At 40.7% G+C, this 26,368-nt stretch overlaps 3 protein-coding genes across 4 annotated transcripts in view; 2 read left to right on the forward strand and 1 right to left on the reverse strand.

Moving 5' to 3' along the window:
- galt (galactose-1-phosphate uridylyltransferase) overlaps positions 1 to 12,109 on the reverse strand; it is a 35,985-nt gene extending 23,876 nt beyond the window's left edge. For both annotated transcript variants that reach the window (XM_080510689.1, XM_080510690.1), the window contains exons 1-6: positions 11,974 to 12,109; positions 9,800 to 9,969; positions 8,978 to 9,053; positions 8,787 to 8,835; positions 4,186 to 4,315; positions 3,039 to 3,095 (exon numbers count right to left, since the gene is read on the reverse strand). In XM_080510689.1, the coding sequence (XP_080366815.1) occupies positions 3,039 to 3,095; positions 4,186 to 4,315; positions 8,787 to 8,835; positions 8,978 to 9,053; positions 9,800 to 9,969; positions 11,974 to 12,010 (519 nt within the window). In that variant the 5' untranslated portion in view covers positions 12,011 to 12,109. The remainder of the gene's footprint in view (positions 1 to 3,038; positions 3,096 to 4,185; positions 4,316 to 8,786; positions 8,836 to 8,977; positions 9,054 to 9,799; positions 9,970 to 11,973) is intronic.
- Positions 12,110 to 12,490: 381 nt separating this feature from the next.
- Positions 12,491 to 15,580, forward strand: sigmar1 (sigma non-opioid intracellular receptor 1). Its single transcript, XM_080510450.1, has 5 exons — positions 12,491 to 12,662; positions 12,759 to 12,810; positions 13,253 to 13,401; positions 13,505 to 13,597; positions 13,693 to 15,580. Exons 1-5 carry the CDS (start codon positions 12,533 to 12,535, stop codon positions 13,920 to 13,922), a joined length of 654 nt encoding a protein of 217 aa, XP_080366576.1. The 5' UTR covers positions 12,491 to 12,532; the 3' UTR covers positions 13,923 to 15,580.
- A 3,535-nt stretch (positions 15,581 to 19,115) lies between these two features.
- On the forward strand, positions 19,116 to 26,218 carry katnal2 (katanin p60 subunit A-like 2; the record flags this gene model as incomplete). The annotated part of the gene is made up of 16 exons (XM_080509932.1): positions 19,116 to 19,166; positions 20,143 to 20,213; positions 20,506 to 20,672; positions 20,997 to 21,033; positions 21,151 to 21,253; positions 21,335 to 21,436; positions 22,502 to 22,537; positions 22,643 to 22,717; positions 23,070 to 23,168; positions 24,047 to 24,110; positions 24,191 to 24,309; positions 24,391 to 24,482; positions 25,035 to 25,145; positions 25,250 to 25,412; positions 25,527 to 25,629; positions 25,724 to 26,218. 16 exons carry the CDS (start codon positions 19,116 to 19,118, stop codon positions 25,858 to 25,860), a joined length of 1,530 nt encoding a protein of 509 aa, XP_080366058.1. The 3' UTR covers positions 25,861 to 26,218.
- Between the last annotated feature and the right edge of the window lie 150 nt (positions 26,219 to 26,368).

Here is a 26,368-nt window from a genome sequence, read left to right on the forward strand (position 1 = left end):
GCATAAAGTCCATGATTAACATTTTCTCTTCATTATTCTTTCCTTCAGATCTCTGTTTAGTACATTTTGGCCTGGACGACGTGCCTGACATAACACTCGCATGTGCAAACATTAAAGAATTACTTCTTTTTTTCATGGACTTTGATGCGAAAAGAAGAGGTAAAGATTTGGACACCAGGAAACAAACAACCACAAAAAATGCCACATAAAATCTGTTTCATGTTTCTCAGCAGTTACATAACTCCAACATGAATTTGACTGAATATATATGAAATATAATCTTCATCCAAAAAAGGGAAAATGTATTGATGGGTTTATTCTGCTACCTCCATCAGTTATGAACTACTTTCTTCTGAGGTCACATACTGCCCTCTATTGGGGAGTTTTATGTTGACAGCATAGATTAAAAGAACGCCTTTTATATGCATTCATAAATAACTGAAAAAGAGGAAAGGTGTTATTTCTCAGAGGGAAAATGTACCTGAAAATAGTGAAACACAAGGTTTTTAACTGGGAAAATTACTTAATTAAATGGACTTTCTGCTGTTTGTCACAATTCCCACGTTATATAATTGATTGCAATGATTGCTCAAATATGTTGCAACAGTAAAAAAAATGGCTGCAAAGTATGGAGAGAAACAATCGCACGTTGTGAGCTTCATTTCATCCTCCTCTGGATTGATGTATGAGGCGAGACCATGGTGTGTCTTGTTTGTGGACTCTGCTTCCTGGTGCTCATTTGTTGCCGTCGTTATGTCTGGCTGAGAAATGGGACTTTCCAAATAGGTAACTATCCACAGTGTCTGTGCATGAATGATGTTGTGTTGTGTTGTGATGGTGGAGTTTAGTAATGCAGGCTGTTGTAACCAATTCACAAGAGTCCAACATTTTTGATTATTATTTACCTGTCTTTTTTTTTTTTCTTTAATTACAGTTATACATGTTGAGGCAGATGTTGCTGTATAGCCACTGTGCAATATATCTGTAGGGAGGATAGAATGATTTGGGGGGGTTCTCCCCCTCTTTGCTTGACACAGTCCCCTTCAGATCTAGGTATATGTAGGGAATCAGTCTCATCATGGGATAGCTAATTAGAATCCAAGGATTGAAAGTTCTTAAGTACCCTATTGAAATTGTACACATTATTATTATTATACACACCTTTTTGCGATAATGTGCACAGTTGTCAGGCTTGGCAAAAAAAAAAAAGATAATTTGGAGGAATCACACATGTGACTGGAAAAATGGCTCAACGGCACCACCTGAAAAATGTTTAAAAAATTAATAAATTCAGCCCCCGGATCCCGTTTCACCTACAGCTACGAAAGTCGGCACACATATGTAACACCCCAGGATGCAGAAAAAAAGTATGTGACACACATACCGAAAACTCAACAGGAAGTTCACAATATTGAAATATATACTGGATTTTCTAGTCCGAGGGGGTAATTCCAAATGACCTGAAAATTGGTGTGATGATAGAAAAGAGACTGGTGAGCAAAGTCTATCAAAGTGGCGCCATAATATCTGATGGCGTACCCAAAAATGGACATTTTGCCGCGAAACAGTAAGTGTAGTGTAAAAACAGGAAGTGACATGTAAGAGGCCTTAACATCACTTGATTGGCGCATAACTTGACAATCTGCATCAGAGACCAGTTCTCATCACAAACATATGATGAGTTTCAGTCATAACGCCATTTGAGGTTGTGACCTTGGCCATTCTCGCGATGGAGGAAAACTGCACCCGTGTTTTGTCTTGTGGCCAACCAGAGGATTCAAGTGAGCGCCATGGAGCGACTTGTTACGAGTATTGGGAGGTCTCCGAGAAACGAAAAACGAAAGACATGCCCCCTCCACAAACTGCTCTGTTGCGCCAGTAATTTGATCCATCGCTAGTAAAATACCTGAGCTGCCATTTTCAATATTCACGTCTAAAAGACGGGCTGAGGTCAACATATCCTTTCTTTCCATCAAGAAAACAACTTGAAGAGGAAATATCTCCAACGTTATGTGTTTATATTCTACTTCACCTCCATGGATAGCATACTTTTTCTTCTAAAGTAATATGCTGTCATCTTTTGGTAAGTCTTATATTGGAATCTTGGAAATATATTGATAGCGCAAATAACAGTTACATGTGTGTGCAAAACTCAGACTTTTCTTTTTTGTTTAGACTTTGAAGAGTCAGACAAGGAGAAATAATGTCACATAAGGCTTTAGCATTACTAACAATAAAGCAACATTTTCTTGTCAAACACTACTCGTGTATCTGGTTTCAGACTTATAGGATTAGGTTGCTTTTGAGTATTCCAGCAAGAATAATGTTTTTTTTGTTGTTGTTTTTTATACCTGAAACTAACAACCTCCCTGTTTTTGTGAGTCTGCCTCCTGGTTGTATCTTTTTAATGCCATACTGTGAGGTGACAGACATAAAATAAAAAAATATATTTTTCTCCTGTCTCTCTCATTCTGTCATTCTCGATCAACTGCATTCAGGTAAAAATCGGAAAGACAAGAAGACATCCAGTTGAGTGTGAGAAAGCCAAGCTGTAATATAAGTGTGAAGATGCATCAAAAACACAATACAGCAAGAAACGACAGACACACGCACGCCTCTTCTCACACGCAGTGAGATGGGATGTACACGGCAGCTGATCATCTCTAGAAGAAGAGTCAATTAACGACTCCAGGTGAGAAACTTCAGAGTGCTTTCATAACACACTGTCATATAATTTGAAGTGCCGGCATCTCCGGCATGCAAATTAGACCAATGTGACAGATTGCCTACTTAAAAAAAAGAGAAGCTGCATCTTAAACAACTATACTGATGGAAACCTATTCTCACTGTGGGGACCTTTAACTTATTCATTACTTGAATGTGTGTGTGTGTGTGTGTGTGTGTGTGTGTGTGTGTGTGTGTGTGTGTGTGTGTGTGTGTGTGTGTGTGTGTGTGTGTGTGTGTGTGTGTGTGTGTGTGTGTGTGTGTGTGTGTGTGTGTGTGTGTGTGTGTGTGTGTGTGTGTGTGTGTGTTCTTACCTGGCAGTGAGGATGTGGATTCGAACAACCCATCATAGCACCCTTATTCTCAAAAATCTAAAAACAATTAAGAAAGAGAGGACAATATAATGATCTACTAGTCATGTAATATTTACTCTATTGTTTTGCATGTTAACTGCTTGTTATATTTCTTTCTACCGTCTTATTTGTCACAACAAATCATTAAGGAGTCCTTTATCGGAAAATCTATTCAGTAGCTTTAATTGTATCTGATAATTATTCAAAATGTAAATTCAGAGCAGGGGTTTTTGCTACACTCTCTGTATTTCAGAATACTGACTTGTCCAAAATCCGGAAGCTTTTTTTAGATTCAGCGTGCATAACTCAGGTAATTTACATTAGGAGCTCACAGCCCCAGAATCTCCTTTTTCAATAAATGAAATGTCCTCATATATGGGAAGAATTTAATTACAAGTTGTACAATGTCCAGCATCCTATCTCATTCATATCTTTCTGTGGCAGCTGCGGCTGTCAGAATTTGTGAGTTTGCCCAGAAGCGTGATAAAAGTTTCACTCAGTGTGATACAAGATCCATTAACATTTAAGAATATGGAATGAGCAGAAAACTGAATGATTAGTGACTGTGGAGGACGCAAGGGCATAAGCTATTTTTCAAATGTATCCAGATCTGAACAGGGATCCGTGTGTGCATGCATGTGTGCTATGTGGAGCCTAGTCTGTTATGGAGTCTTGGTATCTTTGTGGGAACAGTGATCAGAATCAGAATCGGAAAGGGGTTTATTGTGAAGTATAGTTCACACAATATGAGGACTTCATTTTGATAACACTGGTGCAACACAGGAAACTACATTTAATGAAGGAAGTAATGTCCCTGGGAGAAAAACAATATTATATTGTTAGGGGAAAAACATATTTTAAGGTTTGACTAAGGTTAGTTTAGTTCAGGGTGATGGTTGGGTTTGGGTTTGGTAGGTGGCTGGCTGAGTTATGTCTGCAGGAAATTTCTGCAAATCAATGTAATGTCTATAACGTTGTCAAGACAACTCAAGCGTGTGTGTGTGTGTGTGTGTGTGTGTGTGTGTGTGTGTGTGTGTGTGTGTGTGTGTGTGTGTGTGTGTGTGTGTGTGTGTGTGTGTGTGTGTGGGTGTGGGTGTGTGTCTGATACCTGAACCCAGGGGTAGGTCGTGCCTAGTTCATCAACAAGCTCTGCCCACTTGTCAATCACCTTGACAACCTCTTGCTGTTTCATAAGAGGAAGGGTGACGTCAGACCAGGGATGGAAACACATGACTTTACTGAGAAGAGCATAATGAACAAGAAACAGATGCAGAATCCATGTTAAGTTGTAGGGATACACATTTAGGACAACACTTGTGATTCTTTCCAAACAGTTTATTCTGTTCTCTTTCTGTGAGCAGATTTTTTGTTTTATCAGTGTTTCTTTTTCTCACCTTTGTTTGCTAATAATAAGCACTAAATGATCTGCTGCTGTCTTCGCTCTCATGGAGTAAAGAGAGGTTCTCGATGTATTTGGTCCAACCTTGGTTCACTAAAGTGGAGTGACAATTTGCGAAATTGCTGTTTGTATCTCTGGTGGAAGTGAAATCACTGCTCTGCACTTTGCTGAGAGCACCTGTCAAATACAACTACACATCTACTTTGATGTCTTTGTCTTCGGATTTTCTGTTTGCGGCTCTTGTTGTTGTGACTGAAAAGTGCACTGCACACACTGTAAAAGCAACTCTGAGAATTTGCTATAGATCTGTGTATTTCACTTGCAAATACACTCACAAAAAGACCTGAATTGCACTTGTGGTTTGTGTTCAGTCCTGGACTTGGAACCCAGTGGTACCCAAAGAATAGTTAAGCCATTGGTGGAAACATGCTTGGAAGGGCATAAGTTGAGGTTGCATCACCTCGCGCTTTAACAAACAGAGTCAAGCAATCAGAAAGCAGCAGAAAGAAACAAACAACAGAGCTGTGAACATCACATCAAATGTTGTTAGATAACACTCAAAATGAAAGTTATGAGACTGAAACTGTATACTCTCACACTATAAAACAAAGGACATTCACAAACTTAAATCAACTTACAGGGCAGTAATGAGCAAAACAAATGGAAACCACATAGTTCAGTTATGCAGGCTGTTGTTATTTATATCATTAGAGTTTGATCTTTTTGTGTTTTGTCTGTAAATAAATCACAATTATACATTTTCATGGGGATGTTTATGTATACCCACTGTGCTAATGGCAGTAAAAACAGCTGGCAGAGGTTGCTAGAACGGTAAAGCAGATGCAAATCCGAAGCACAAGTTCAAAAAGTCAGACAAGCCAGGCAAGACGGAGCTCAGACTCTTGATGAGGCCACTTAGATGGAAAAGGACAACAGAAGAGACGCCAAAAACACAACAGAGGTACCGTAGACACAATCAGGAGGTAGATACAACCAGGAGAGGCTCTGTGATCAACACAACAGGAGACACAAGAAGACACACAAGTGACACAATATAGAAATAAACTGCCTAAATTATGGTACAGATTATGGTACAACAATGAATGCCAACTACAAGACTGATCAAACATATGACACAATAATGTCTTTCAGAATGTCAAAGGTAGGTTTAATGGACAATAAACCGAGGTCTGACCTGAGGGAAGTAATTATTGCAAAGATAACAATAGACATGGATGAATGCCCGGCCCTGATTAATAATTTCACAGCATGTGAGCCTATCCAAGACTCAAATATACAAAATAAGGCTTGTGTACAACCAACCAGGCTTTCACTCGTAACCTTTGGATCTGAATTCAATCCTGAAACCACAAAACAGGCATAATTAAAGAGACTTGACTTCGGTGTTTATGCTTCCAGAAAAACCGAATGGTTGTGGGAGAGTTCTGGATGTCCATTTTAGACCTCCAGTCAAACACATACCACAAAAGAGGAATGTTATTCAAGGCTACCTCCACCCTCAGCAAGAATAATGCACGTTTACAATGTCTGCCTTTCCACAGATTCAAACTTTTTCCAAATCAGTTATTTGATTTATCTGACTACGGTAAATACTGGTGCTATTGTTGTAATTGATGGATACAAAAATCATGCAGTTTTTTCAAAGTGTTTTAATGAAGTTAAAATGGAGCAAAGCTCACATCTCTGTGAGGTTTAACTAAGACACAGTGCTGCTCTGGGCAAGAAAGCATCTATAGCTGTTGCATTATGCATTCTTTTATAAACTCACCCTGACAACATGGTTTTGTGGATAGCTTACTGGCCCACAGGCTACATGGTTGACACCCCTGCACTAAATCATATGTTTAAAATGTAAAGCATAGAGTTGTATCCATGTTTACTAAATCTTAGTTAACTTTAAGTGTATGCCCTACTTTTGGCTCTAAAGGTTTGCTTGCATGAAAGAAAAAAAAGTCTTGCAGCTTTTTGTGTCCTGGTGTCCTGGATTAAAGTACTTGCCTTAATTCCTTCGCCCTCCTTGCAATTGGCACACAATTATTTCCATCATATATTCTATCTCGTGTCTCCACATTGGTTCTGTCACAACAAGTGAAACCATTAGCTGCCCTAAACCTTAATTTTATACACTTTTCTCAATGTACAGCGTTAGACCACAGATTTTCAATCCACAATGAAAGATATCACTGGGGTTATATCCATTTTTTTCAACTCAGTTTTTTTTTTTTTATATAAGTTGTGTTAAATGTCAGTGGCATGTTCAAGAAACAAAAACTGCAGTTATATAACAATTCCCTTCCAGGGAATTATGAGGAAGCCATCATGCCTAAATAAGAAAAGAGTGCATGGCTGAGAAGGTGCGCTCAAATAAATTGTTAGGAATTGTCTTCTCTCTTCCCTCACACCATCTCTATTTGGTCTCCCATGACCCAGATCCCCCAAAATCCCATTTCCCATCGCGATTTCTCCTCTAATTGGCTCCCCGAAATGCTGTTGCAGGGAAACAAACTCCAGGTCAGCTTCCAGTTTCCTTCTTTTTATTTTTCATTCAGCCACAGAAACTCGCCGACTGAATGGACCACGAATGCACAAATAGCAGCATTGTGAAGAAACACTCATGCAACCACACAGCTGCCTGGGAAGGAAGAAAATATACCCCAAAATGTAACAATCAAAAACAAAGACAAGCGCAACGCGTCAAACAAAGCTGCCTGTGCGCTTCATCACTCCGTGAGAGAGCATGGCAAGAAATACCTAACAGCCTCTACGTCTGCCAACACATGGGATTTAAACACAGGGTTCAGTTTTCTCCCTGCACATGCAGTTACTGTGGTTTGAGTCACTCTGTTATTCAGCTGTGATGCAACTCTGCTGTCAGGCAGCATCATCCATGTATTATATGGCGAGGAACAATATCCACACACTTTGAATTACAGACGTTTGAGTTGTATACATTGATCAAAATGGGATTCAAATGTGTGAGAAGCCAATTCGAGGTCAGGGTTCAAAGGCAATTCTGTTAGAATACAAAATTATCTGTGTGTTCATGTACAACAGGATCAAAAATGATTAGGTCTCCCCTCCATCAACCTTAGATTGGATAAATTGAGCATATCACTTAAGACTCACACGCAACAGTGACAAGAAGCTGTGAGGAAAGATCCCCACCTACTGGTGCTGCTGAACCACCGCACATCCTCTGACATAAATATACATGCTGTGGACTTGTGCTTTAGTTTCACTCAAGTTCCTGATGTTCTGAAAACAGGAAGCATGCGGTGCACTGATTAACAAAATTAGCCTCACCTTAATAGCTGATTACAATGACAACGCTGACAACAGATTAACTGCGCCTCAGCTTGACTGCTCTGATTGCACGCCTCGGTTGAATTATTAATTCGCCATAAATTTTAATTCATCAACATTTTTATAAAGGAAATATAATCAAGAGGCATCTATTTAAAAAAAATTAAGCCAACCACATGTCTAAAAATCAAAGCTAACGTTCACAATGACCACATGTTTTTCTCTATGTTTGGATTTATTGACACATTCAGTCGCCATATCAAACACAAATGTTGTTTCAAATGTTTCCAATTTACTTTAATTACATTTTTTGGGGGGAGTCATTTTGCTATCTTTGGATATATTTGAGAATAACACGCAATGCCCCACGTGCAACACATACAAACAGTTTGAAGATTCAAAGTTGCAGTATGTGAAATCTGAGTAATACCGCATTTGTACAATAGGTGGCAATAGGGAGACACCAGACCAATTAATGTCTGAATTTTGGGCTCAGATCTCACTTGATACTGGACTAACAGAAGTGGAAGGCTTGAGCTTGCTGCTTCGCTGTTTGTTCTTTACTGACGTCACCCCTTATTCAGTTATTTTCTAAAGTCTTCAATTAATAAATGAGATGAGAACATACATGAGCAAAACGTCCGGCGACTAATGCAAACCCGAGATGAAATTGCAAAGTGTAAATGGGCCCTGCCACCATATGTGACCAGTGAGACAATTTCTCACGTGGATGTATGGTGGTCATTTTAAGCATATATTAACCAGTTATCGATTTAAATGACTTTTAATTGATGTATTAATGATTCATTTATCTTTTTGTGACCCTCAAATTGTTCAAAGATCCTCATCCCAATCTAAAAGCTTGGAAGAGGTTATTTATTTAAGTGCAATCTTGAACTTCAGTGCACAATAAGACTAGACTACACACACTAGTATATTTTATTAACATTTTTGTGCTTAACTAAAATATCAAGTGTGGTTCTTACCACACGCCTCTGGCAGCTTTAGACTGAAACAACGGATCTTGATCAGACCCTGAAGAAGAAGAAAGAAAAATGTAAATTAAAAAATGTGTCTGTTGAAAACCTGTATTCAGTACAACATGCAAAAAAATGGTTCCTGTCAATATCTCAGCTCAAATGTTGTTTTACTGTAATGACATGGCACTGGAACTCACCTGGACCTGGAGCGTCAGGCTGAAGAGCAGGAAAGTCATTTTCAAAGACAAAAGTACTGTCATACTCTGGATTTTCCTTGAGATAAATTAAGAAACACAACAAATCAAGAGAAGGGAGAAACATTATTTGTCTACAGTCCAAGACAGTCATAGTGAATAATAACAGAGATTAAAAGAAAGGCATACATCCTCATAAAGGCCTTCAACTGAATTCAATTCAATTCAATTCAATTCAATTCAATTCACTTTACTCATCCCCGAGAGGAATTTCAAGTTGTATTTAGTTGTTCTAGAGCACTAATTTCCTTGTTACACATACGAATGGGTTACATCAGGTCATAAACTCATTAAATCAGGAACCACATTCAGTTAATTAACAATAAATAAACATTTGTATTTGTTTTAGTGCAAACATTAAGTAAAACAACATTACATACAAATTCCATAGTATGTAATGTATAACAATGCATCCTTATGTATTATATGATGAAATCTCCAAAATCTATGTTGCTACTTTATGGGACATATTTTTAATTTGAAACTGTTGCATCTGAAACCGATTTGACTTCTGTGTTTTCGTTGGCAAATCTGCTGACAGATATAAAATACTCTCTGCTGATTAATATCGGTAAAATCCTGTTGCTTCTCAGAGAACATCATTTTGGAAGCATGTTTTTACAGTCCTCACTGTGTTGGGAGAACGCAAAAGTTAATGACTTATCCAGATAATTTCTACACTTTGCCACGTCTTCTTGCAGGCTGTTAAAGCTGGTTCAAGGTGAAAGAAAGCCAGCCTGAACTTGTGTTTCTACCTCTTCTCACCTCTCCGTTCGCTCGTGTGTTCCCAGGACAGAGTGGGTTGCGGGGATCATATCTGGGTACTTGCTCCTCTGGTGGCTTTTCTACCTGACCGGCCCAGGGTCTCTTCATGCGGTGGGCCGACACAAGAACCCAGCTGTCCCGTAGAGGGTTATAACGTAGGTGCTGGTGCTCTGAAGACAACATGCAATGGGAGATGACAAAATCATAAAACAGAATCTATTCATTCATCTTCTGTACTGCTTAATCCTGTGCAGGGTTGCGGGGCGCTGGAACCAATCCCAGCTCACTATGGACAAGGGCAGGGTCTCCAGTCCATCACAGGACAAACACACGGAGACAGACAATGACACACACTCACATTTATACCTATGTTTCTGGACCACTGGAGGAAACACACACACACAAGTGTAAAACATGCAAACTCCACAAAGAAAGACCCAGCCAGTATTTTAACCCATCACATTGTTGCTGTGAGGTGAGAGCACGTATCACTGCTCCACAGCCCTACAGAAGAACTAACAAGAAGGCCGTTGCTCGGCTAATCCCCCGCCGGAGGGCTTTATATTTTCTCACAAAGCCAGCTCTAAGGCAGCACACTTGGTACACTAGAGGGTGTTCCATGGGTCCTAGTAGATAATTATGTAGAATCTGAAAGGTCTTCTTCATAAGCTATGTCAAAATACGTCTCCAGAGCCCAAAAGGTGTTTTTTATGCACTTAGTGACCCTGTGACCTGATATGCAAATTAGGTCATGGTCACCATGGTGCCCCTTCTCCCCAGGTGGAGTGTCCATGTGTGAAGTTTGGTGACTGTGGGCCCAGGAACTGCTGAGAAATGAGGAGAAATGTTTATATGAAAATACATGTATTGTGCAACCATGACGAGCAAACTTCAGATCCTACCAATCTTCAAGGTCAAGGTCAGGTCACTTGGTGTACTGGAGGTTAATCCCTGGAGTGTGTATCATGTGTGTATAAAATTTCAGAGCCCTAGCTCAAAAACCTAGGCCTCCAGAGCCCAAAATGTGTTTTTAAGCACTTCGTGACCCTGTGACCTACTTAATATGCAAATTAGGTCAAGGTCACCATAGTATCCCTTCCCCCTCTGAGATGTATCCACATGTGAAGTTTGGTCACTGTGGTGGGCCCAGGGGTTGCCGAGATATAGGTAGAAACGTTCGAACGGACGGACGGACGGACGTACGGAGACTGTTTCAAGAACCCCCTTCGGGGCCCATCAGCCACGGTGGGGGATAATAATAAACGCCATGATGGAGCACCTCCAGCAACAGATTCATTCCACCAAAGTCCACAATAGAGCGCCACAGGAGATCCTTCACTCCTGTGGCAATACAACTCTATAACTCCTCCTTGTGAAGAGTGTGTGTTCTCTGCTCTGCTCCACCATCACTGCTGAGTTCAACTCTGGGCAGTTAAGTGAAATTAGATAAATTACAATAAATTAAGTTATCCATTTCATTTATTTTTGTGTGGAGTTATATCTAAGAATGTCCCCCAGGAATTAATAAAGTGATTTTGATTCTGATTCTAAACAGTGCCTCACAAATACATTTTGTTTTACTCAGCAATTTATATGCTGGACTTTGATTTGACACTGATCAATTACTGGAGATGTATTCCGTGAAACAAATGTGTCGTTTCATCCTACCATACCAATCATTTACTCCTTCCCGAATATATTGTTATTTCTATAAAATCCCAATGAAACGCATGTATCCCTGCATCCACCAGATGCTCACACTATGAAAAGTATCCAGCTGCATCATGCAGCAGTTTATTCTGTGCTGAGTCATCACATCTGGACTGAGGCGCACCGATGTCAGCAGAATAAAAACAGCCTTTCGTTGCCAACATAAAGGGAGCATTTTTATTTTTTCGAGGGACTAGTTCTGAAAGCATAATTTACCCTGCGATAAATGCAGCTGATAAACAAAACACGAGCCATTATTTGTCTTTAGTCTTGTTTAATTGCTCCAAAATTCCAAGGGAAATGTGCATGGGATATAAGCTTTGAAACGTACAGTTCTGATAGAAGTGATGTCCTGACTTTTACCAGTATAATGTCACATAGTGTTGAGATTGGACACACGGACCTTCTGCAGGTGAATAAATGGAAGTTATTTCTTATTCTAATGAATCGATTCGAGTACATACCTTTTGGATCAAAACTGACGTTTAGTTTCCCGCTCATGTCGATTCAGATTTTAGTCTGCTTGATATTCATTCGGTGTATTATTAGATCTTCTGTGAACTTTAGCTCACTGTGGATCTAAAAACAGCTTTCTGCTTGCTGCTTCCTGTTTTGTTTTGTTTTTCTCAACGAGTTGAAGAGTGGGCTCTTTGGGACAAATCAGTATATAATATGAAACCACAATATAAACAACAAAAGTAGACAATAAAAGCAAAAATATTATATTGTCTTAATATACATGTAATAGAGCAATATAAAAGTTTCCAAAAAAATGTACATTGAAAAATATTGTTAAATATATAAAATAATACTTATACGGCGAAGGGGGATATTCTCTGGATACTGGCAACTGAGTGCACGCGTGACAGAGTGGAGCTGTGATTGGCTGAGCTGGCATGTCCCGCCCTCAGCTGACCAGGAAGAAGCGGAGTGTGGACTCCACGCCTCCTTCAGCCTGTTGACCTGCCTCCTGCATGTGGCCGCTGCCCTAAACGCTGTTTGAGCCTCTTTTGTATTAGCAGGATGATTTTAAAACTACTGTTGCTCCTCGCAGCCTCCGTCCTCAGCGTCCTGCTGCTGCAGCACTGGATGGCCTCGAAGCAGTATGTTTTTGATCAAGAAGACGTCTCCAAACTGGCCAAACAGTACGCAGGTGAGTCAGCTACGAAGAGCAAGCCAGGGCAGGACTTTAAAGTCTTCTGCGTGTAAATGGTCTAATTTCTCTGTCTTTTAATGTGTTTGATCTCAGGACAGGACCATGAACAGGCTTTCCTGAAAGTGGTGATTGAGCTGAGGAAAAGGCAAGTGACTTTTAATAAACACTACAGTGGCGCTGAGAGACACTCTGGGGTCCCAGGTTACAAAACACCTTATCGGAAGTCTCTCAAACACAACCTGTTGTGTTTAAAATTTCGATGCATTTGCTTGGTTTGGCGGGCTTGGATAGCAGCTTCTTGCAGGCCACCTTCAGCCGACGGGCCATATGTTTGACACTGTGTTACAACAATATGTGTAGTTTATCTTTAGGTAAAATAGTAACATCTTGAGTCAAACTGAGCTCATGCATTTTTTTTTTTTATTTTTTTTTTTACATCGTTTACTGATAGTGCAGGTTGAATGTGGTTAAAAATAGCTGCTGGACCTTGGTGTGGATTATACCAATGAATTAATGAAGAAAGCAGGGGGGTCATGGTGATGGCTTAACAATACTACATTGTTTAAAACAAAGTGACTCTGTGATAGGTATCCTGGACATATCCTGCCAGATGAAGACCTGCAGTGGGTGTTTGTGAACGCTGGAGGCTGGATGGGCTCCATGTGCCTGCTTCATGCTTCTCTCACAGAATACTTACTGCTGTTTGGGACTGCAGTGGACACAGGAGGACACTCGGGTAAGAGAAGCTGAGGTCACCTCGGAACACTTGAAATCAGTCAATGAGAAGTAAATCATGTGTTGTTCATTAGGATTACAGTTGCTGTCATATGTTCTGTCAGGTCGTTACTGGGCGGAGATCTCTGACACCGTCATCTCTGGCACCTTCAGGCAGTGGAAGGAGGGAACAACCAAAAGTGAAATCTACTATCCTGGTAATACGTCAACCCTTGAATCGGCGCTGTTGCATTTTTAAACATGTTTTCTGCCGATACATTTCTTCCACTACTCTCACGCTTGTCCCCCACAGGCGACACCATAGTGCACGGTGTAGGAGAGGCCACGTCTGTGCAGTGGAGCGCAGGCACCTGGATGGTGGAGTACGGCAGAGGCTTCATTCCCTCCACGCTGGGTTTTGCTCTGGCAGACACGGTGTTCAGCACCCAGGACTTTGTCACAATGTTCTACATCTTGCGAGTGTACACGAAGGCGCTGCTGCTCGAAGCCGGCACCATGCTCACAGAGGCTGGACTTTTTTAAGGGACAGCTGAGACTCGGGCGCAACCGAACATGCGTCACGTCTAAATTTTGCCTTCTGGGGGAAAAAAAAAAAATGTTCGCCCAGATTTGTAGAGGAATCAAGGTTTGTCATTTTAATTTTGGGAATCCTCAATTCCAAGTCAAAAGCTAACAGGGATACGTGACACTATTTTAACACGGACGAAAATCAAAAACCTTGTTTTATTCTGATTCCACTTCCAGCCAAAAGGTTCAAATCCATAAACAGCAGCTTTACTCTTCAATGATCTGACTATTTCAATGTCATCCTCTAGATTTGAGGTTTTACAGTTTACTTCAGTAAATCTGATTTTCCATTTTGACTCGTTTTTGGAATTTTAACTTTTTTAGCAATAGATTACAGTTGCACACAATTACAGATTTTCTAATTGGTTGCAGATCTTTGCACATTTGAAGTTCAATGAATTATTTTTAATCGGTGCTTAATTTGACAAATCAATAATGTGACGCCAAAGCTATGGATCACAATGATAAGTTTCCTGTTTATATGCACGTGATTTTTCATTCACTACTGTTCACTCGTTTGCACTATGGTTATTTGGGGGAAACGCTTAATGAAGATGCACATGTTACGTTTCATATTGTGACTCTTGTCAGATGAGAAACAAAAGTGAAATTTTATTTTTCTAGTTCCTGTCTTGTGCTTGTCTTCAGGGTCGTAGTGCAGCAGCAAATTTCAAACAAAGGATAAAACGTCTCATTCTTTTCTTCTTCATCAGATTCCACATTTGTAGACTTGATGTTCAAGATTTTAATTGTCTGTCGGCACCAGCACCAATTCTGTACAACAAATAATCATATCCATGGTTTCAAGAGTCTGTATTTTTAAATCATTAAGAGGAGAATTTACACCACAAATGGTATGAATGAGGCACCAGAGGATTTATAATTGCGGAAAAGCAAAAAGCTGTGTGGGAGAGTACTGTTCTGTACGAGAGGTCTCTGCTGTCCTATACTGGAAATGTTCACGAAGCAGGATGGATTTACTTCAGAGTGACTTTCACTCCTTGACCAGTGGCAGAATAATGTGTGTGTGCATGAGGGATTTTTTCTGTATTGACATTTGTTTTTCCTGAATGCAAAGAAGGTGGGTAAAGCCACTTGAGATCACTTTACAGAGATTTGTCGTGATACACAAAAAGAAAATCTTTCTCTACACATCCTTAAGTGATTCTGCTACTTTAATAGATTCACTTGAAATATATCAGACTCTGGTGGTGGTGCTTTTCAGGATTCATGATTGCTCTACTCAAGTTGTGGGAGAAGCTCTATGCTTCCTCGTCTTAACAGAACACTGATCAACAGCGTAATTGTGTTATTTGTCAGTTCTATTGCACAATCAAATCCCTGCTGCCCAAGGTTTTTACCTGCAACAATAAAAAAAACCTCATATATGGACTGTTTGCTAAACTAATCAAGAACCACTTACAGTTTCCACTGAAGTGAGAATATGCTGCAGCAAGGTAAACGGGTGATAATTAGTTTACTTACAGCAGCATCAGCAATGTGCTTTCAGATGAATGCTGGAACAGCAAACATTCTTGTAGCAGATGTGCAATTTACTGAAGGTAAAGATTAAAACTGACAGTGCAGGAAAAATAAATGTTTTTGAAATAAAACTGCCAGTCTGTTTTTTTATTAATTGTCACATGCATCAAATCTGTGTGAAGGTGGGAGCTTTGTTGCTAACATGAAGACTGTGTGCCGTTGTGTCAGAGAAGACACGCACCCCAATGAATTTGGTGCTGGTAATCACAACTTTTATATGTTATTACTCCAAAATCTGAAAGTGTGTAAAATTCTTCAATTCTTCCTCATCTCATTTCATGGCTTGTTTCAGTTTTTATGAAGCATGTGCTCCAAAGAGCTAATAAGAAATCAAACTATGTAGTTTCATAGGGGTTTAGCCAATCCCATTCAAGGGAGGCCCTTCCTTTGACACTCCCACAATTGTGCAGCTCTGCTCTGGCATATGGTAGCAAGAGGAAGTCCTTACTCCTGTTCCCAAGATGGACGTGTGGGAAGAAACAGTCTAGCTCAGACTGACACAGCAGATTCTGGATGCAGTTCCTATGATCCAATGTTCAAATGGATAAAGAAATAAAAAGCTGAATTTGTGGTAATACACTTTGAATACAACATAACTGGGCCAATGGGATCCATGTGAAAGTGTTGAAAAGCTGTATAATGTGACCCCTTTAATTATTACATCGAATGCAAAATTCTCCTTATAATGTGAGCTGATCACAGGTCAAGCGCATGAGATAAATGGACAAAGTTAAACTGTTTGGAAGAAGTTTTTTTTGTCTTTGCAGAGGCCGTGGGAAAAGGCGCGTTGTTGCTTTTTAACCTTAGTACTGCTGTTGAGAAAAAGAGTTTTTTTGCAGTGGGTTTTCTAGTTATTACTCCTGAGGAATCCAAGTCTTTTCACTCAAATCCCCTCACACTACATACTACCTGACGTGTAACTGTACATAATACACAATTATAATGACCAATAAATCGAACATCTTACAAAATGCACTTAAGCACAGAGAGGAAAAGTAAACTCCACATGGAAAGTTGAGGGAGCTGCCAAAGTAGATGGGTCGACAAGATAATATATCTAAGGACTGGAGAATAGCTCAAGAAGCAGATATAAAGGTTTACGGAGAGGGAAAAACAGCTCTGATGTGAATCCCTTGTGTTGGAGGAGATTTGAAACAGGCATAAAATGCAAGAAGACCCTGAAACATGGTGCATCTGAAGAGATTTTGCTCGATAGAATGATGAAACCTTATTGCAAGCCCATGTCAAAAACTGGTGGCTGTAAATGCAAAACATAAACAAGAAGATACTTGAGTTGAAGGGTGTATATTAGCTTGTGATGTACATCCTATAAACAATACTGGAATTCATAGCTTTAATTACAATTCACATTGCAATACTTAGTCCTGGATTTCAGTGAATTGCTATGGATGTAGTTTAGCCCAGGTGCACTTGCATGCTCGACAAAATAAAGGGTTTCAACAGCTGAAAGGAAGATGAGTGAGACCACAAACCGACTATATGCACTCTGGAGACTTCATCTAAATGTATAAAGAATAAAGGCAAAGGTTTTTGGAGTGTGGGACGGTTGAGGGCAGCTGCATGAACAGATGGTGTTGTTCCATAAAACAGGCCAGCAGAAGAGAGAGTAAACACATCAGTCCTCATCGCCGTCTGTAAATGTCAGGAGGATGCAGACAACCTGATTTGTTGTCATATCTGCTAGTGCGAAGAGTTGGGGTGTTGTTTGAGTGTGTGTGTGTGTGTGTGTGTGTGTGTGTGTGTGTGTGTGTGTGTGTGTGTGTGTGTGTGTGTGTGTGTGTGTGTGTGTGTGTGTGTGTGTGTGTGTGTGTGTGTGTGTGTGTGTGTGTGTGTGTGTGTGTGTGTGTGTGTGTGCTTAAAGGCATGTGAATATTCATGCTCATGCACATGTTCTCCATGCTGTTGGGCTTTTCTTGAGCCTGTGTGTCTGATGCTCCTTCCTCTGGTCCTATCTTTTCATCAGCCCAGATGAAAATCTGCAAGTCAATTAAACACTGACTTGACCCTGCTGCCCTCCTTTTCTTTGAATCCCTGGAGGTACATGGGGTCAGAATAAAAGATAAAGCGACCAGCCTGATTTGAGCAGAGTCCTAATGGGACGACATCGTCCCTTCTGACGAACCGTCAGCTTCTTCCAGACGGATAATGTCCTCCCACTGGTTCCAAGAGTTGCACAAACAGATGTTAGGGATGAAAGTATTGCGTAGGACAGATGCAAAATACAAACACCCAACACAAACGTGCTTCTCACTCACACAATTACACCAAGGCAAAATGAGATGCACAAGCACAAGACATTCCCGGTAAATAAATGAAAAGGATCTACACTTCAAAGGAAAGATTTTTTTCAGCTCTCTGCAGTTTTAATAGTAGTAATTACTTCTCTAAACTGGAATGGACACACTACATCAAGAGTGGCACATACCTCTACCAATGCCACATTTGTCACCATGGACACCAAATAGACTACAAGGTTATTTGAGCCACCACATCACTCCTTTCATCATTTGTCAAGGTTGTTTGAAAGGCTTCATGTTAACACTGCTTGACACAGATATACACACCTTTTACAATTTCTGTGTGACCTCCCCCCGACTTTTGACCCCCGACCTCTAACCAGCGTATTAATGTGACTACATCATGTGGTGTATCAGAGGATAGGGAACTGAAAACTGAACAGTTTGATGTTGGTTTGACATCAATCACATGGCCACATTATCACTGACATATATTTTTGACGTGTTTGGGATCTAGACCTTGACCTTTGAACCAATCACACCAATCACCCTTAGATAAAGACAAATCATTCCTGAATCCCCAATCTGGGTAAGTAGTTTTTGCGAAATGTTGGTCAAATACATACATACATGCATACATACATACATATATCAATCAGGTTCGACATACTTTACATACTTTCAGTGAGCGATTTCATTTAACTTTTGAAACATTGCCACATCAGTCCCCTATTCAGGTGCCGTTCTCAGTTTGAGTCCTTCAGGTAGTGAGAACCAATTCACTGCTGCTTGCAGCTTTCATTTTCTTTTTATTGTTTCAAAATGTTTTCTTTCTCAATCTAATTTTTTTTCAAATGAACAAACCTTTTGGCCTGGATCTCGCGCCAAACCTTTGGAGCGGTTATTTCGGTACCATTAATAATTCTTGCAATGGAAACCTGAATGTACTGGACCAAACCATTCCTTTCCTTGCACTTTTTGCTTTGAGGTGAAAACAGGGCTTAAGTGAGAGTTTGTGAATACTGAATAAGACTCATACACATTTTACGGTTTATATATTTGTTTTTCTTTATATTTATTTCAGATACAATATTAACAAGCCAAAAGATATATTCCAATCATTTTATTGAGAGCAATTCTTTGTATGATCAATACATATTACAACTCATAGATATAAAACACATGTTACAATGTTACATGTTACTATGCTACAACTCTCCACAGACACACGCAGGTACGGTGGCCCAGATGAGTCAGTCCGCAGGCTCCATAATAAAAACACAACTCGAATAACCACTGCTGCAACAACCGGCCAACACACGCGGATTACTAATTACTTCTCACAACAATGGAGCTCTCGTATCAATCAATGAAAATTTCCCATCAAGCCCGGGAGGCGGTGAGTGAACCGCAGCGAAGGTTTGCCTTATTTTCTAACAACTTTCTGAGGAAACCGTCAGCGAGCTTTCAACTTAAACTCATTAAGTAGCATTGACTGCCCAAAATGGCACACAGTGGTTGATAGTGAGTATTTAGGCAGTGCTTTGTTTATTGTACCGATGTTTAAAAAGGCAAAGCCCTGGTAAACAGTCGTAGGTGTAGTACTGAGTGCGCCATGGTAGTTTTACATTCATTAAACAGGACTACAGCGTTAATCTGAGTCCAGCGGTTGCCTGGTTACCTGTGGTTTTATTTATGATGGTTTGGCGCCCTCTCCTGGACATCAACGTCTCTACACGCTTCAATGAAGCAAGTCTCAGAGCATGGAACCTTTTTTCTTAATTTCATCCAGAGTGGAAGTGTGGGATATTTTCTAGGTTGTTGTTTTTGTTTTTTGTTTTTTGCAGAGCAAAAATATTTTGAAGATTTTTCTTGTTATTGTTTCCACATAAAAAAAACAAATGATGTAATCCTGCTCTGTGATATTCGTATATATCATCATCTGGTTTTGACATTTCATGTGAAACCTGAAATCAACTCTGCTAAAGCTTCGGCTTTCATGTGTCTGTTAAAACAAACCAACACTTTGAAGCTGTCCGAGTCAGATTTCTATTCTGTAGGTGTGTACAAACTATTCAATCACTGTGTCATTTTTCATCATCATGACAACATTACTGGCTGTAGTCTCTTTAGCTGCCTCACTTTTAGCGTTTAAGTTCAGTCACAACAAACCGAGGAACTCATTCATTGGCACACTGATGTAGTGGTAAGTATTCTCATCTTATTTATCCTGAAACCACACAGAAGATGGACGCTTTTCCCAGTAACAACTCAGTGTTTCTCCCATCATCGCTGTGGATCATTGTACAACAGACGTCCGCGGGATGCTGCTGCGCCTCAGGACTGACGTTAGTGTTTGTGTGCCCGTCGAATAGGACGAACTGAAGACTGAGACCAGGAAGAAGAACCTCCTCACCCTCATCTATCACCACCTGCTTGGACAAAGGTCAGTTGGGAGTTTAGAGTCACTTGTTATTTTTATTGTTGTCGTCAAGAATTTGCAATTCAGGCTTGTTCATCACACATTTAAAGAGAAATACAAGTGAAGCCAGTTTGTATTGCATTCATCGCAACAAGCGCCTTCTAAAGGTCGCGTGTGTGTGCGTGCGTGTGTGTTCGAGTAATTCATGAAGAGAGTCAATTATAGGGGACAGCGGACGTGATTGACCTCGGTCGACCTCGGTCGTGTTCCTTTTTGAGCTTTACAAAGTGTGTGGGTCTTTCTGTGGGTCCGCCAGCTACGTGGCGGCAGCACTGGCCTTGGACCAGGAGACGAATGGAGGTGTGAGTAGGTTCGAGGTCTGTGACAACATCGATCTGGAGATGGTATTGATGGAGTACGAGCGTTTTCACTACATCAAGTTCCAGAAGTATCCCAAACTCATCCGAAGAGGAGCGGAGGCGGGTACGAACGCATGTCCACAACTCAGAACATCACCAACATTTTCAGAGTTTGGGGGCATGACTTTAATCTAAATTCTCTAAATCTTAACCAGAGCTTTCTTTTCTTAATGATTATGATCATTAATGAGAAAAATACATAATAAATATTATGTTCAATTTCTTTAATAAAACACAACTCCAGATCCCAATAAGCTTCAATAATATATCATCTTGTGAAAAACCGGACGTCTGACCCTCACTACTTTGCGCAATACGGTGTGAGAGTCTTTATATATAAATAACATATTGGATATTTTCTTTTCTATTGCTTTTTTTGTGTGTGAAGGTGAGACAAGAGATACAAAAAGTGGCGGAGTCAAAAGGTGAGTCAGTCCAGCTTTTATTTCAAACATTGAGTTTGATTTCAGAACTTTTGTCACACATTATCCATAAAGCATATTGCAATATATATATTCTCATCATGTTGTTTTTCTTCTCAGGAGTCCCTGTTCAGCTGTGAAGCCTCTTCCTAAAATCAGCCCGGCTTCATGCCCTCAGTCCAGAAATGGAACAAAGAAGAAAATTGCAGTTCTCCATCCAAATGTGCAGCACAAAACTTTAAGAATCCGTTTATTAATATATCCCATGGAGTAGATTATGCTGACGGCATAACTCTCGTTACAGGAGCAGAGTCGCGCCCCCTTTACGCCGGAGTTGACCGAGTTTGGTCTCCATGTTTCCTCCCTGAGACATGAGCCAGCTGGGGAGACCGTCCACAACAGGAAGGTACTGCTGTCACACAAAACTACTAAGAATCTCCAGCAAAAAGAGTAAATACACACATGTTGACAGGTTAGAGAAGTGTACTGAAAGCCAACCATGAAAAAGAAGATTGGATTTATAGTTTCATTTGTAAAAAGAGGAATCATCTCACAAGAGAGGGAAATGGTGGATAGAGAGCTGTTTTGATAACACATTGTTTTGTTTGTAGTATCAAGGGCTACAGACAGACAACACAGATGTGCTCCCTGATTTATAAAGTCAATGATTTCCAAAATGTATTCGTTGAGGATATACCAATGCTTTTCCATACATTAATCCCGTTTGTATTTATTATAGATTTGATCAATTATCAATGAGATGTTTCTAAAAATGCAAACGCTCCATTTTATTTCCTCATGAACTTTGTTCAATATTTCGAATATCATAGGATTGTTCTACGAGTGTCTTTAGCTTCTTAAATATTCACCTGTGACTTACTGGAAGGCGTCCAAAAAGGAAGCTTTCACAACCAGCCACACCAGATCCTTCTCTTAATTTGCAATATGGCACTTGTCTGAACAAAAATAAAATTTGTTTTCTAAGCAATTAACTCTAGTCAAATCTAATAAAGGTGTAGTTCAGTGAAACTGCATCTATTCAAGCATCAAATGTGTGTGTCTGTTTGTTTTTGGCTGTGTCAACGATAAGAAAGTACAATGACAATATAGAATAAACCCCAAAGATAAGCATTATTCACAAAGGATGATCCAAAATTGTCTGTAATCATCTTTATATAAACTGTTAAACAGCAAGTCTGTAGTGAAAAAACACACTTCGTTCAGTCTTTTCCGTCTGCTCCGGCTTTACATTCAATCTGATCATACAGTCTCATCCAAGTACTGACAGGATAGTTCAGGCATAAGAATTTAGTTCAGAAACTACCAGCCAAGAAGTAGAACTTTGCTCCCGTAAGCTTGTCATTGAAGGAGACTTGTTTGAGCACAATGGTCCAGCGGGACTCAGTCAAAGCCAAGAAATCTAAATAAATGAGTTGTCGTCTTCTGAATGTGTCTATTGTTTTGTAAGCAGATGACTGACTGTCAACTGAACGACTCTGACCATATGGTAATTACACAGCAGCTCTTCACCACACGAAAACGCTCGAGAACAAACTTGTTATGCGACTTAAAGTATTACACCTTTCACTTTAGCGATGCATTTATATTGCAGGAACGGCTGCTGAAGCCACTCAGTGGCTTTTCGGGGAATGGTGAGATGAAGGAACTGGCTTCTATCATTAGCACGGTATATATACACACACACACACATTCACACACGCGCACAGATTTTATTTTAAATTGCCACTGAAAATGACAATGCTGAGTGTGTCCACTAGAGACCGATAAAGGGCTTTGTCATGAATAAATGGAGCTGCCCTATTAATGAAGGCCCAGGCTCTATCCATATCCCTTATCCAATGTCTTATTCTAAAGGACACCTTTTTACGCAAGCCTAACTAGGGTGTGTGTGTGTGTGTGTGTGTGTGTGTGTGTGTGTGTGTGTGTGTGTGTGTGTGTGTGTGTGTGTGTGTGTGTGTGTGTGTGTGTGTGTGTGTGTGTGTGTGTGTGTGTGTGTGTGTGTGTGTTTTCCCCTAAAGGACATCTATTTGCACAGCCCAAACGTGCGGTGGGAGGACATCATCGGTCTGGAGGATGCCAAGCGATTAGTCAAAGAGGCCGTCGTTTATCCCATTAAGGTGCGGCCGCTACCCGAGCAAGCTGGTATTTCAGTGTCGCTCGCCCGTCTTCGATTCTGAATACATCTCCTTTAAAGGGCTTAAAGAGAAGGAGGGCAGCGGGGTCAGGCCAGTCTATTAGACTGACATTAAATCCATATCTGGGATAATACGCGAGCGCCCATACATAGATGGATAGACAAGACAAGAAGGGAGATAACACACACACACACACACACACACACACACACACACACACACACACACACACACACACACACACACACACACACACACGAAACGCCCTGTAGAATTTATTATACCACGTTCACACAATTTTGCCTCTGCGTGTAGATAAAAGCTGGCACACACACACACACACAGAAAATACACACTTCTATCATCATCACCCAGACCTTTCTCATGGATATGATGACAACAAATCAGGTTGTCTGCATCCTCTTGACATTTACACACAAAGATGAGGACTGATGTGTCTATCTCGCCTCTGGGTTTTCATGTCGCCCTGTTTTATTGAATAAAACCGTCCCTCCGCATCTCCACCATCCCTAACTTTTGCCTCCATTATTATTCATTCTGCTTGGTATAAGGTCAGCATGGTGATTTGACTCGGCCTCTGTTTGCCACCTGAAATGCAGACTGATTTGCAGCATCGTGTTCACAGCGATACGTCAGACATTATCTGCTTTCTTTGCACACAGCTCAGCTTGTAAAATGTGTGTTTGCAGCTTTGAAGATTTCCTCTATTGAACTTTTACTTATCAGGTCTGTTATTTTAAATCAGAAAGGTTTTTATTGCCGTGGTAGTTTCATTCAGATGTGTCTCACTGCTTTTCCCCTTTCATTTAAACTCTTTTTATTTCACTCACTCTCCACAGTATCCTCAGTTGTTTACAGGCATCCTGTCTCCATGGAAGGGTTTGCTGCTTTATGGTCCACCAGGTAAGAAAAAGGTCCTCACCCGTAGGTTAAATACTCACATCCAAGGAGGTGACGTCACATTTCTGATCATTTCCACGCAGGCACAGGGAAGACGCTCCTGGCCAAGGCCGTGGCAACCGAGTGTAAGACCACGTTCTTCAACATCTCAGCCTCCAGCATCGTCAGCAAGTGGAGGGGAGACTCTGAGAAGCTGGTCCGGGTAGGTTCTCACTTTACTGGGAAACAACACAAACTTGTTTGCACTTCAGTTTGTATATTCAAGTGATTTGCATATGAGCAGGTTCTGTTTGAGCTGGCCCGGTACCACGCACCATCCACCATCTTCCTGGATGAGCTGGACTCAGTGATGGGCCAGAGAGGAGGCGGTATGGGGTGAGCGCCTCACTGTTATAATTGTCAATACAAGATTACTTCGATTACTTGGATCTGTAACCTGCAGCTCTGGAGCCACTTGTGGCTCCTTGGCCCTCAAGCTTTGACTAAATTATACCTAAATAAACATTTGATCTTATTTCTATTTATTTACACACCTGTCATTTTCAAACTGACTTTTATCTATTGCATAAAAAAAGGGTTTTTAAAAAAAGGGGGAAAAAAGGCACAATAACCAAAATAGGGGAAAATGAGGTTTATAAAAACATAAGGAAAACTGCTCACTAAAGAGATAAAATGGCTAAAATATCCTTCCTTCCTGTGGGTGGCCATAAGATTCCATAACTGCTGTTATGTTATAATTGTCTGAAAAAAGCTTGAGAAAAAGGATGACACTGCTAAAATCAGGTATAAAAACAGCTGAGTGTTTACCATCCTAAATTGTAATTGAAACTACATAAATGCAACATAATGGAACCAAACCCACCAAGCACAAGAACCCCGTGTTCGTATGTGGGAAGCAGCCTGAAAATGGGCTTGACGTGTTTTCAGAGGAGAGCATGAAGCAAGCCGCAGGATGAAGACGGAGCTGCTGATTCAGATGGATGGCCTCGCCAGATCAGACCACCTCGTGTTTGTACTCGCTGCCTCCAACCGGCCTTGGTAACAACCCAAATCATAGGAAGAGAAATACAAATCTTCCTGTGCGAGTTCCTTCTGCTTTCATTTGTTTACACTGATCGAACGTCTTGCATCTCCTCCATCAGGGAGCTCGGCCATGCCATGCTGAGGAGGTTGGAAAAGAGGATCTTGGTTAGTCTTCCCTCCATTGAAGCCCGCCAAGCCATGATCTCTCATTGGCTGCCTCCCGTCAGCTCTCCGGGAGGTGTGGAGCTCCGGACAGTGCTGGATTATCGGCTGCTGTCAAAGGTGTGTCACAGTTTGATCATCACTAAAGCATAATTGTTCATCTATTGTGGTTGTATTCTTTAATTTGACCATGTTAGCGCCTCATTCACTTGCAGTGTTTGCTTTTTGTGTCAGGAGACTGACGGCTACTCCGGTTCTGATGTGAGATTGGTGTGTAAAGAGGCGGCCATGAGACCAGTTCGCAAGATCTTCAATGTCCTGGAGTCACACCAGGATGGTAGGACTACGCACGCGCACATGAAGATACAGATACAGAGTTTATTAGTTACACCAGAGAACACCATCCTTTCTGCCCATCTGTGTCACCACAGACACTGACATGCCCTCCATCCAGCTGGAGACTGCAACCACAGCCGACTTCCTGGAAGTGATCGCCCACACCAAACCCTCTGCCAGGAACCTGATGGACAGATACACAGCCTGGGAGAGGGAGTACGAGTCTGTATGACTCTCAAAGGAAAACACACCGTATACGAATGTCATGCAAAATCTTCACTCCTGTCAATACATGCATACATACAAGTTTTTCTCAGCTCTAGTTATTCGTCAAATTTGAGATTTGATATTCAAAATTCACTTTCTGATGGTTTTCCAACAGTAATATGCATCCCTATACCTGGAATGACACCTCAGAAGTGAGGAAAGTCTGTCATCTCTCTCCCTGGCTTGTTTAATTTTTTATAAAATGTGTACTCCAATGAGCAAATCAGAAATCAAACCCTATAAAGTGTCATCAGGGGTTCAACCACTCCCAATCAAGGTAGGCCCTCCCACAATTAGGCAGCTCTGCTCTGGCACATGGCACCACGTGAGGAAGAACTTCCTCCTCTTCCCAAGATAGACATGTGTGGGCGGAGACAGTCCAGCTCACACAGACACAGCAGATTCTGAATGCAGCTCCTAGGATCCAAGAATTCAAATGGAGGAAAATGTGTTTTGTTTCTTTCTCAAAGCAC

Source organism: Blennius ocellaris (genome assembly GCF_963422515.1).
Source record: "Blennius ocellaris genome assembly, chromosome: 15".
Classification (NCBI taxonomy): domain Eukaryota; kingdom Metazoa; phylum Chordata; class Actinopteri; order Blenniiformes; family Blenniidae; genus Blennius; species Blennius ocellaris.

Bases quoted from the DNA above. Each gene is read 5' to 3' on its own strand.
- sigmar1 (XM_080510450.1), top strand. From the start codon at position 12,533: ATGATTTTAAAACTACTGTTGCTCCTCGCAGCCTCCGTCCTCAGCGTC. The intron at 12,663-12,758 runs GTGAGTCAGCTA...GTTTGATCTCAG, and splicing joins ACTGGCCAAACAGTACGCAG to GACAGGACCATGAACAGGCT. The intron at 12,811-13,252 runs GCAAGTGACTTT...ACTCTGTGATAG, and splicing joins GTGATTGAGCTGAGGAAAAG to GTATCCTGGACATATCCTGC.